The following is a 12,520-nucleotide window of genomic DNA, read 5'->3' on the forward strand; positions in this document are numbered from 1 at the left end:
GAGTTTACATGCTTCCCCAATGGCACAAAGTCTCATGACAATCCAATGAATCAACAGACACTTGGGAAATATTAATAAACAATTTTTTATGAACTATTACAACAAAGAACTTCAGCAAGAAGGAAAATGAAGTTTATGATCTTTGAGTAAACATTTTTAGCGTAACAGTCTCTGCGACCAGATATTTAAAGAGAAAATCAAGCTTATAAAACACCATTTCTCTGTTATCAACTGGAATACACTAAAAAGAGGATAATGGAAATACATGTTCTTAAAGCATTTCCACAGGAAATGTCCATAATTATGACATTCTAAATCATTTAGCAATTGTATATGCTACATTAACTAAAACAAAGGTATTCTTTATTGCACATTTTAAAGTTGGAAGGATACTCTAGTTTAAGTGGGGGATATTTAGGGGGAAAATATTTTGGCTCCAAATGTATACTGTGCCAAGGCAGCTTCATTCTAAAAACATAAACCAATTAAAAAAACTTTTATATTTTGAAGCCAATAATCCTTCAACACAATGAATAGTTCATAGTCCAATTTCTGACTAAGTGTCAGAGGTTAATTTTATGGGCCCTGTTTTAAGGCCTGTGAACAGCCCTCACTACTCTGAGAATTGGGTGTAGTTGGAGGCTCATCTTTAAAGCCTGAAGACATTAAGTCTTTTGCAGCAGGTGGTGGCCCATAGTCTTGGGGACCATGAGTTGGAGGTGGTAATGGGGCACCAGGAATGAAGTACTCTCTTGGGTCAAATGAGCCTAAAGGTCTAAATGGTGCAGGTCCTGGAAAAAAATCACGAGGGTCAAAAGGCAAATCCCATTGTCCAGGTGGAACACCTGGTGCATATTCTCTGAAGCCTATTGGTGGATGCATATCAGGACCTGGAAAATAATAAGGAAGTTATGTAAATACCCAGAAATTTCTGAACTTGGGTGATTTCAAGTATGTTAATATAGTCTTTAATTTCTCCCAAGCCTAGAACATCAACTGGTGAACACCCTGACTTGCCAGATGAGGCAAACTGAAATGGAACAAGTTTAGGTTATAGCCTGGCCAACCAGCCATGAAGCAACATATTAAGGATTTAAACATGGCTCTACCTAGCTCCAGGCTTATCTTTTTTCTTTCCCTACTATATAATTGCAGAATTATTTCTATCTCACAAGAGCTCCATTTATATTTGGAAGTACTATATTACCATGACAAGATAATAGATTATGAAATAAGAACTTTGCTACATCAAAGAAATTTTGATAAAAGGAAATCCCACTATTTATTACTGTATCCATTAAAAATTCATGAAGTATTTCAGCATGGACTTTACACATGCCATCAAAATCAAGGTGCATGCCCTCCTGGAAAAGGCCTTCCACAGCCACCTAATTAAATCAGCAACATTTATTAGGTCACTGTTAAATCCTCCTCTTTAACACTTCCCTCTGACTTTTCTCAAGGTAAGGAGGATTTGACTTTTCCTTTTCTATATTCTATAACCTACTGCTTATGCTTCCATTATGGGTGATTACAAACTTTATGCTATAGGATTTTCATATCTGTGACAAAATTTTAAGTTATGGCATGTGTCTCATCCACCTTTCCATCTATTGCAGTGCATATCAACATATTTTCAACAAACATCTGCAGAAGTAATATTTCTGGCTTTTCTCTATATAGCCCCTTATCCTTGTCAATGAGATAGCTATTGCCTATCTCAGTATAAGATTATGTAGTGTCCCATATGTCCCAGAAAACTGGAGGAAAAGTTAAAATGTACTCAGCTGTATCCTTTCATTTTTAAGACCTGAGATAGCAACCAACTGTTTTAGCAAGCAATAGAAATGAAAGATGAATGTGATTTATAAGTCAATCACTACTGTTCAGATCATCATACCAAATGGTGGAGGAATTGGCCGAGGCCCAAAAGGCCCACCGAGCTGAAATGGCGGTCCATACCAAAAGGGAGGTGGTGGAGGCCGTCCCATCGGGGGTCCCATAGGGGGGCCCATGAAGGGTACCCCTAAGAAAGGAGGGGGCTCTTTCATAGCCATATTAACCTGCAATTTAAGATTTGAAAGCAGTTAAAAGTTTTAAAATTCCTATGTATTAAGACAAAGTACCAACACCGATAAAAGCTAAAACCCAAAACAGGCACCTGTCCAGAGAACACCATCAGTGCAACAAAACTCTACCCACCCCTCCTGTGTATTCCCACTGACAGCTTACAGAAGTTATAAGGATTCCACAAGAGGGAGCAGTTTGTTACTGATTATATCTGCACAGGAAAGGGAAAGGCAAGAGGACTGGCAGAGGTTATTAACAGAGGTGATTTCTGACCAGTATGTCTTGCTGTATTCACTACAACCTATTTCAAAGGGAGTCCCCCCCTCCCCATCACTTCCCTTTCATCACAGTAGCTCATTACTTCCATATTAAGAATGAACAGAATACAATGAAAAATCCATTCTCTACCCATGTAATAATAGCTACAATTCAGAGTATCTTCAGTACGTCTTTCATATATTATTCAACCTCTGAGATCTTTAAGTAGACTGTCTTGTTTTAAATAAGAGGGAACAAAAGCAAATGGATTATCATAATTTGTTGACGGCCACACTGCATATTAAAGGATCTCAATCCCAGGTTTGCCTCCAAGCCATGCTTTCCCACTTATACTCCTCTCTAACAACAGGTCTTTGCTCTCTTTTAAATCTTCTACTACAAAGGGGTTTGGGGGTCTTATCTAAGCTGCCCTTAGATTGCTCCAGAGATGTATGTTCCTGGAATATGTATACACTGGAACTTGAGAAGAATTTTCCAACACAATGCTATATACACAAATTAGGAAGACAAGGCTTTAATATTTACTTTCATTTACTGTACACCATTTGAGATATTGACTTATCATTTCCTATGAGTAGTGGGTTTGAAACTAAACAATTAAAAATTTATTTTATTATAGAGCTTCAGAAGACCTACCAGATATAATAGCAACACAGTTACAAGAGAATGCACTTATGTGAACAAATGAGACCATTGCTTGGGACTGGCTCAAGAGGTCATTTCAGATTATCATTGTTGCACTGAAACAGTATTTCACTTTCAGAAAATCTGATACCAATCTAATTCAAATCACTCAAAATAGGGTTTGCTCAAATGGAGGAATTCTTAAATAGCATTCTTCCAAACAAAAATAAAAATGATGAATTATATAATTTATAATGAATTTACTTTGCCTTAGAACATTCAACACAAAACACCATATAAAGTTAGAGTGATAACTTTTCACATTCTGTAGTTCATTATAGTTGTACACACTTAAGCCACATTTCCAAGTTAAGGAGAAAAGTAAGCTCAAAATTGCATGCAGTTTAAAGCAAACAAGATCAGTGTCATGCTCTGAATATCCTTCCCAGAAATGCACAGAATAAAACCCAATTCAGTTCTCAACCTCTAAGTACTTACTCCAACTGGATGCTCAGTCAAAGAAGTAATGGTAGAAACTGAGTGGGTCTCAGGTTCTTGGGGAACAGTTTGCTTTTTAAAAAACAAATGGGATAGTACAAATAGAACACAAAGAAGGATAAAGCAAAGAGCAAGTACTGTAAGAAAGCTACATGTTCCTGCACGACCACGTGATTCACAGTAACTACAGAACTTACCTTGCCCTCATCCGTCACCTTAGCTGGAGAAGAACTTCTGGAGCTGCTGTTCATGTGAGCTGGACCACATCCTGGGTCTGTTAGAGATCAAAGAATGGATTCAGACTTATGCTAACATGAAAAGAATAAAAATCCTGCATCCACAATTACAGATTCTTTGAAATTACTTGGTCTCTTTACCAGAGGCAACGGGTTTCCCAGATGCCTCAGAAGACCTTTGAGTACGAGGTAAAGGTCCATCCATTGACCCTTGGGAAAGAAAGATCAGAGCCCTTGTATGTATTTTTCAGAAGAAATAAACCACTGGTAGACAGGTCAGGGTTCAACAATAACTAGAAAGCAACATTAAAAATGGGTTGCCCAGGGGTTAGGGTCGTAGCTCAGTTGTAGAGTGTTTGCCTAGCATGTGTGAGGCACTGGGTTTGATTCTCAGCACCACACCATCTACAATTAAAAATATTTTTTATAAAAAATGGGTTGCCCAATATGAAAATCACAATTTATGAAGAGACTTAAGTAAAATAAAGAACTGCCTTGGGTTGATAGAACAGCAAATTAATATGTACTGGTCCTAAACTTTAAGCTATAGACTTGAAGTATGTGTAGGTTGGCTTTTCTTTAGTCTATATAACCTGACTTCCAATCTTACCAAGACTACAGTCCTATTTAGAATTGGAAATAAGACTCAGTATTTCATATTGGAAATATGTATGCTACATAAAGTTTAAGGCTACTTTTATAATATTTGGGAAAGGAACACCATAGAGATTTAATTTAAAGATAAAGGTTTACACTTCACAGTGTAAAATTTAAAAGAAAAAAACAATACAAGGACCTCCAGGAAAAAAAAAAATGTTTTCTATTCTAGAACAGATTTTACAGAAAACATTCACTAAGATAAAGTAAGAAATTATCTTCTATATATTGTGCAGGCCCAAATTCTATGTTTTCATTAGAATATTCAAAAGGGAAAAAAAACCCAAAACCTTGAAGCAGTTTACTATAAAGCAACATGCGAATGCTCACCAAATCCATTTCTAGGCATATCTCTTTGATTAAGAGTAGCAGAAGGAGGTCTCCCAGCTGGCTCTGCTGTCAATGGAGGGGAACATTCTCCACCACTCACGGGGGATAGACCAAAAGAGCCATTATGGCTCAGTGGACCTAAAGACAACAATGCCGTATTACTACTTTAAGGCAGCCTTCTCCCTGACACCAACCCCCACACCTCCCGCTTTAGCAAATCATTCAGATTATTTCATAACCATTACACACAGAAATAAAAAGTAATTTACATACATTCTGCACCAAGAAATAAAATAGCTCCTTTTACAAAGTGCCCCCTACCTCTCCGAGGAGGATTTTGTAAATTTGGTCTCCCCGGCATTGGTTTTACAATCACAGGTTCATCTTGCCGCATTGCCATCTTTTGGGTCATTTCCAGTAGTCTTGAATATTGAGAAAGAATGGGCTGAATTATGAAACAGCAATCCTAAATAATATCTAGCATAACCTTAAAACACTATAAAACATACAGTAAGACACAAAAATCACATACTTCTGTCTCAAATTAGCAACTTCCCTTTTCTCTTCAGCTATAGCTCTTTCTGCAGAACGAGCTTTGAGCTATTAAAGAGAAAATATTCAAATTCAGTTATGGTAGGCTATGCAAAAAATAAAGAAAAGGGGGAAAACATCTTACCCAATTATCATGAGCTTTCTTCTCATGCATAGCAATCTGAAAAAGACAACACATTAAAAAAATGTTTTTAGGGACTCATTATAATAGCCTATAATTGTCTGTATTAGATATCAAAGAATTCTGCAACTACAGGACAGTATTAATTACTACCTGGTTTTTAAATGAGCGCTCGGTTTTCTGTAATTCTTCTTCCATCTCTTCAATTCTCCGCCTAAGAATTACAACAATTGAATAAAATTTGAAACATTCTGACCATTTTCTCTTTATTCCATCAGCTATACTTTTAAAGACTTTTATCATACATAAGAAAAACATTTCTATAGTTATATGAATCCAGTGTGATCAAAACTAATACTACAGACCAGGTGCAATGCCACATGCCAGTAATCCCATGCCAGATTGGGAAGCTGAGGCTGGAGGATCACAAGTTCGAGGTCAGTCTCAGCAATTAAGTGGGAACCTATGCAACTGAGACCCTGTCTCAAAGTAAAAAAAAATGTCTAAGGATGTAGCTTAGTAGTAAAGCATCAAAAATAAATAAATAAATAAATAAATAAATAAAAACCTAATACTAATAACTTCTTTATCATTTAATTGCTAGAGATTCTGAATTGATAAATTATAATTTCCTTAACTGCTCATCAGTGTGTTCTCAAGTAATTCTGCTAGAAATATCTTCCTCCTTAAAACTTTTTTTTCTCTTTTTCAAATTATATCCATAGAAGATTTCCAAGGTCTATCAAATGCCACACTTTTGTCGGTCTTGATATAACACACAGCAAACTGATTTCTTAAGAATTACTACAACATACAAAACCCCCAGAACTGTTTGCATTTACCAAGTTCCCTATGGTCTTGTCCATTGGGTACAAGTAAATTTTTGTTAACATTTTTTATTTGTTAAGTTGAAATTTATTTTTTCTCCTGTGTGAATTGAATGTGTTCATATCCTCTCGTTATTATACTTCCATACTATTTTCTTCTATCTACATTATGTAAAAAAAGACTAAAAAGAAAGCTAACACTAATTCATTAGACATTGACACCCTCCTTTAGAAACTGAACTCACTTGTAATTTTTAACTTCCTGTACAGCGGAAACCACCTTTTCATCTGCAGCTGACAGCTGCTGCTCTTTTTCTAGTCTCTCACATTCTTCTTGACTCAGTTTCCTAAAATAAAGCCAGTTATCAAATCAAAAGTTTCTCTTTGTGAATATCACTGTCAACAATTCTATAAAATGCTTAGGCACATAAAATGGGAATTCAAACCTGCAATTTCATAAATCAAACTCTGGCAAATCACTTACATTTTCTAACTTCTCCTCTTAATTCTCTACTTACCAGTAAATAAAATAAATGTGAAAACAACATGTGCCCCAAGGGCAAGTCTCCTGTGTGTAAGATAATAAAAACTCACTTTACTTCAATGTGGAAGATCAGGACTGATCAACCTAACATAATTAAACATATTAGGATAAAGCAGGGGATAATTCTTTTCTCGTTTCTGCCATGGGTAGGACACTAAGTATATCTTTGTCATGGAGGAACTCTTTTCTCAATCCAAGACTGGTACCATAATAAACATATAGTCAAAGAAAAAATCTTCTAGAATATGTCTTTTAGCTATGCAATTAACCACAGAACATTTTTCACACTTTAGAATTATAAATTAAGCAAAAAGACAAATCTGAGTTTTGATAATGTCTATCAACCAGAAAAAGAAGCCAAACTGACCCACTATCAGAGTATTATCTACTGACAAGTTTTAACTCTGATCATGAAACTCAAGATGTTCATCTACTGACACAAAGGTAGCCACATTTAATGATTTAAAAAATACTATTTTCTGCTATCCTTGTACTACTTTAGCCATAGTTCCAATTCGAAAGATAATTAACTTGAAAGTTAATTTCCATAAATCAGAAGAACTACAGTAAAAAAGGATTACTGATACCAAATAGAAAAAGGGGATTATATATTCTTATATAGCTTCTCATTTAATTCTTCAGCAAGTATTTTATGAGTGGCTATAATATACTAGTTACCTTGTAAGATGCTAAAGAATAAAAGAGCTCACTGTTTCAGGTATAAATGATGCCTAAAGGAATATAATAATTTTCCCCACTGGCATAAGAAGGAATATGGAGAAAACTGAATCTTGAAGAAAAGAGAGAATTTTGTTTCCAATTATCAAAGAGTTAGTCTGAGAGCACTAAGAACAATCAAAACATCTTTATAAGAATATAAAATTGTGTTTGAAGGGATCCAAGCTAAAAAGTCAGTGAAGATATATGTATGTGGCCAAGATCCATTAGAAAAAGGAATCTCAGAATTACAAGTAAGGCTGGCACTTTAAGGTACTTTTCTCCTATTAAAGATATCACAAAGATATGAGTCTGAACCAAGCCTTCATTAAATTCCTGGGCTTAGAGGAAAAAAGAGGCTACCAATAAAGGGACCCTTAATAAAAGCCCTAGTCTTTGAGTTTAGATTAGAAAGTACTGCACACTTAACTGATGAATAGGCAAAAAATCCAAAAGGAACAATACTGAAACATTGAAAAGACAAGTCATTTTTGAATTATCTTAATTGTTGACTAAGTTTAAAGTGACAATCTTACTCAAGTAACCTCAACACTTTTCTATAAGAAGATAACTTCGTCTTAGTCCTCAAATTTCATCTATAATTATCACAACAATGTTGGCCAATCAAAACTGACCAGGCACTCCATAAGACAAAATTCTGTGAGAAAAAATCCCACAGAAAAGGAAACCAGCTAATGGGGTTATCTGCACATGTTTTAAAATCACTGTGCTTTATATAGTCAAAAAAGTAAAGTCAAGATTATGAATTTCAGGGCTGGGAATATAGTTTAGTTGGTAGAGTGCTGCCTTGCATGCACAAGGCTCTGGGTTCAAACCCCAGCACCACTAAAGAGGAAAAAAAAAAGATTATGAATTTTGTCAAAGGATTAGAAACTATAAAACCAAGAAATAGTTGGGTGTGGTGACCTTCCTACAGTGGAAGATACTCAGGAGGCAGAGGCAGAATTATGAGATTAAAGATAGCTTGGAAAGCAGTAAGACCCTAGTCCCTTATGAGAAAGAGCAAGGAGTCTGGAGAGGTAGCTCAATAGTAGAGCACATGGCTCAAGGTCCTGGGTTTGAGCTGTAGTACTGAAATAGGACTGGGGTTGTGGCTCAGTGGTGAAGCATGGGCCCCACACGTGTGGGGCACTGGGATCAGTCCTCAACACCACATAAAATAAATAAAATATTGTGTCGGGCTGGGGATGTGGCTCAAGCGGTAGCGTTGTCGCCTGGCATGCGTGCGGCCCGGGTTCAATCCTCAGCACCCCATGCAAACAAAGATGTTGTGTCTGCCAAAAACTAAAAAATAAATATTAAAATTTTCTTTCTCTCTCTCTTAAAAAATCCTATAAAAAATAAAATATTGTGTCCATCTACAACTAAAATAATATTTTAAACCCTGAATTTTTTAAAATCCTAAACTCAATGAATGATTTTAGCAGCAGATTTGGGAAGTAAAATAAATCCTAGCACTTTTAAGACAGGTCAGAAGAAAATATCCAGAAGAAGTAAATCCAGAATGTAGGAGGCAGGGGAAATCAAATTCTAATATGCATTATTATAATCAGAAGAGAGAATGAGGTAAAATCAACATTTAGAAAAAGACTCGAAAATTCAAGAAGTGTTTAATGGTCCCAAGCAACATAACTGCAAGAGGAAAAGTGGGTGGGGTGGGGAAAACTACACCTAGGCACTTCCCAATACAACTGTTAAAAAAACAGAGAAAGGACTACAGAAACTAGGGGAGGGATAAGACCAAACAACAATGATAATGGACTCCTTAAAGAAAAAATTTAAAACAGATGGTAATTAATTGGATATTTTTAAATTGCTAAAACTAAGTAACAGTCAAAATTCAGTAGCCAAAAGAAAAATCCTTTAAAAATGGAAACTGGTTTTAACTCTAATCATGAAGTTCATGTCAACCTAATACGGATTATAAAGGTAGCAATATTTAGTGGATAAAATACTATTCTCTGTTTATCCTTGTACTACCTTTGATACACTAATCAAATCTATCATTAAAGGACAATGTTCAAATAGAATGAAAATAATTTCAAATAAGAAACCAACAGTGTAGAATGCAGAACTACAGAAACTTTAAATATGTGTATAAATTGAATGAATGTCTTGTGGAGTTCACAGTATATGAAGTACTAACATATAATGCCACAACAGCTATCTGATTCAGGAGCTACTTAAAGCCCATAAAAAATAATAATAAACCTATTAATCTATGTCAGGTTTTTATTAAATCCAGAATATATACCATGGCCTTTAAATTATGAGAAGATGAATAAAATTATAATTATATAATTATAATTCCATTATAATTTATGATTACATCAAGCTTATACAGGGGATGAGGAAAATAATTAAAAACATATAAACTATTAAAAAGATACAAGGAAGAAAAAAAGAACAGGTCATCAAATAGAAAGCAAATTCTTCATAAACCACAGGCACATATTGACATGGACAGACTTATATTTTAGAAAGTCCACTCAAGCGGCTATAGAGAAAACTACTAAAAATTTGAAATAAGTTATATACAAATATAAAAAAATGGAGAATGAAGACAGATGATCTAGGTTAGAAACAGAAAAGATGACAGAGGCATGAACTGACATAGTACCTGGGGATGAGTAAAAAGAGTACAAACCACAGATGATGACTGAATGAATTTTGGAGGAGTTGAGAAAAATAGTGCTACAATTTAATTGCATTACAAAGAAAATTAATTGCCTTTTAGGTCATTCAGATTACTAGTAGGGACAGAGAAAACAAGTGTTCTTTTAAAAAAAAAGTGATAAAATGAGAAATGTTTCTTTGAAACAGGCCAGGAATTTAGAACTGGCCTGAACAAAAATTTGAGATTCTAAAAAGGTCACTTGGAGATCACAGAATTTTAGAAAAGTTAATGGAAAGGTTTCAATATGTAATGCATTAATTAGGCAACAGAAGTCAAAATACCTAAAAATAGTTAGGTCTGTAAGAAGGTCTGTATTTGCTTTACAAGATATATATATGCCGAAGAGTAAAATCAGGTGCAAACAAATAAAATCTGACACAACCTATTTTTAGAGAATTCAAGTATTTTTGTGGATTAAAAACTTCAAATGAACTTTCAAAAAATAACTAGCTCCACACTAAGAAGATTAATATATAAATATATACTCCAAACAAGTACTTCTGTAATCATAACTCCTAAGGTCCTTGCCACAGTTCAATTTTGTGTGAACATCTGAGATATTCAAGTCCAAAACTTGTACCATCAATAAGTAAATATTATTCCTTTTTGAAGTTTTTATTCTACTAAAACATGTCATTCCAAATCACTCAGTATTTTTAAAGGTCCAGAGTTAGAGATACAAGTTCAAAACATTAGAATTACATAACTGATCACAATGAAAGGTAATTAAAATAAATAGGGGGATCATAGAAAGGGTCTTGAACTTTGAGAGGTATTTCCACAGTGACTGTTAATACCTTTTTACCACTTCCTGCCTTCATATGAATTTGACAATTGATTATGATGTCCTCACAGCCTTAGTTTATGGTTCCAACTACCTCAGGACTCCTAAGACTGACGATGAAAAGAAAAATGCAACTTATAGGAAACAAAACACAAAGGAAAAAAGACAAATCTCTACTTATTACAACTAGAAGAAATTGTAAATAATCTTAAGAAAAGATAAAATTATCTGTTAGTTCACACAGTGATAACAATAACAAACAATGAAAATCTTACTTTTGTAGTGCCATCTCATTTTTCTGGTAGAGTTCATTTAAAATCTCCATTTTCTGCGTTAGAGTTTTGCATTCCTCTTCTAGTCCAACTTTAGAAGACTGTAGTGAATTGCAGTCACCTTCCAATTTATTTATTTGGTCTGTAAAGGATAAAACAGCTTATCTCTATATGTGTACAAGGACTTAAGAACTTGTTTGAGGGAGTAGTGCCAAGAAAAGTAAGAAGCATGAAAGCAAGAAGCCATTCTTTATCTTTGCAATAAAATTTTAAGTCTTTCCAACATGGCAATTTCTTCTCAAGAAGAACCCACCTTCTAGATTACATTTTGTGGACATCGAGGCTCTTAGCTTAAGTTGTAAAAGTTTTAGATCCTCTTCAACTACTGATATTGTAGTTTGTGTCTAAAAATTGCAGAAAAGAGAGGTATTCTTAAAAGTGAGGCACAGGAAGAATTCACAGGCACTATGGGACTCTAACAAAGAACTATACCCGAGAGAGATCCATCATCTGCTTAATTTGATCTTTGATCTTCTCATTCCGATCACCTAAAAAACAAAAGACTTTAGCTTTTTCTTTCCTTACTTTTAACTCTATATTCTCCTAACTTCCCCAAACTAAATAATGATTGTGTTCAAACACCAGAAGAAAAAAAATCAATTAAATAACTAAACTGATTAGACTAATGACTTTTAAGAGAATTGCAAGCTTAGATTTAAAAAAAAAAAAGAGAGAGAGAGAGGTGAATTTCAGGCTGGGGTTGTGGCTCAGTGGTAGAGTGCTCACCTAGCATGTGTGAGGCACTGAGTTTGATCCTCAGCATAAAAATAAATAAAAGTACTGTGTCTGTCTTAAAAACAAAACAAAAAAAAGGTGAATTTCTAGTTTGCACAACTAAAATGTTATCTATGCTATTCTTGTAAGATAAAATCTTTTCTTCTCTCTCAGATCTATCTTCACCTGGGCAAGTAAGTGTCTTATTTAGAAAGATTCAATCCTCTATTTTCTCCCTGAATCTACTACCAGGTGTGGTTTGAAATACTTGCTATGTAAGCAATATCCAACTTGGGAGAAAACATGTGGAAATATTTTCCTCATCAGTAAACACTGTTACACTCCCTCTCTCTAGATTTCTGATAGTCTCTAGCCTCTGTTCTCACAGCCTTAGTTTATGGTTCCAACTACCTCCGGACTCTTAAGACTGACTGTGGACCTTAAAACCACAGAGCCATAGAGATGATGAGTATCAAAATCAACTATCATCTGCATAAGTTAAGAAATAAATTTCTCTTACTGTACAATGTTCAATAC

General features: G+C 34.7%; 1 protein-coding gene across 1 annotated transcript in view; it reads right to left on the bottom strand.

The window, feature by feature from the left end:
- Positions 1–576: 576 nt before the first annotated feature.
- LOC143389702 (A-kinase anchor protein 9-like) overlaps positions 577–12,520 on the bottom strand; it is a 72,690-nt gene continuing 60,746 nt past the window's right edge. The window contains exons 17-28 of the mRNA XM_076842577.1: positions 11,702–11,757; positions 11,523–11,613; positions 11,213–11,351; positions 6,440–6,541; positions 5,521–5,581; positions 5,371–5,406; positions 5,227–5,294; positions 5,016–5,116; positions 4,695–4,832; positions 3,669–3,745; positions 1,901–2,063; positions 577–890 (exon numbers count right to left, since the gene is read on the bottom strand). Coding sequence (XP_076698692.1) covers positions 577–890; positions 1,901–2,063; positions 3,669–3,745; positions 4,695–4,832; positions 5,016–5,116; positions 5,227–5,294; positions 5,371–5,406; positions 5,521–5,581; positions 6,440–6,541; positions 11,213–11,351; positions 11,523–11,613; positions 11,702–11,757 — 1,346 coding nt within the window. The remainder of the gene's footprint in view (positions 891–1,900; positions 2,064–3,668; positions 3,746–4,694; positions 4,833–5,015; positions 5,117–5,226; positions 5,295–5,370; positions 5,407–5,520; positions 5,582–6,439; positions 6,542–11,212; positions 11,352–11,522; positions 11,614–11,701; positions 11,758–12,520) is intronic.

The sequence above is a fragment of the Callospermophilus lateralis genome, unplaced genomic scaffold (assembly GCF_048772815.1).
Source record: "Callospermophilus lateralis isolate mCalLat2 unplaced genomic scaffold, mCalLat2.hap1 Scaffold_63, whole genome shotgun sequence".
NCBI classification, from domain to species: domain Eukaryota; kingdom Metazoa; phylum Chordata; class Mammalia; order Rodentia; family Sciuridae; genus Callospermophilus; species Callospermophilus lateralis.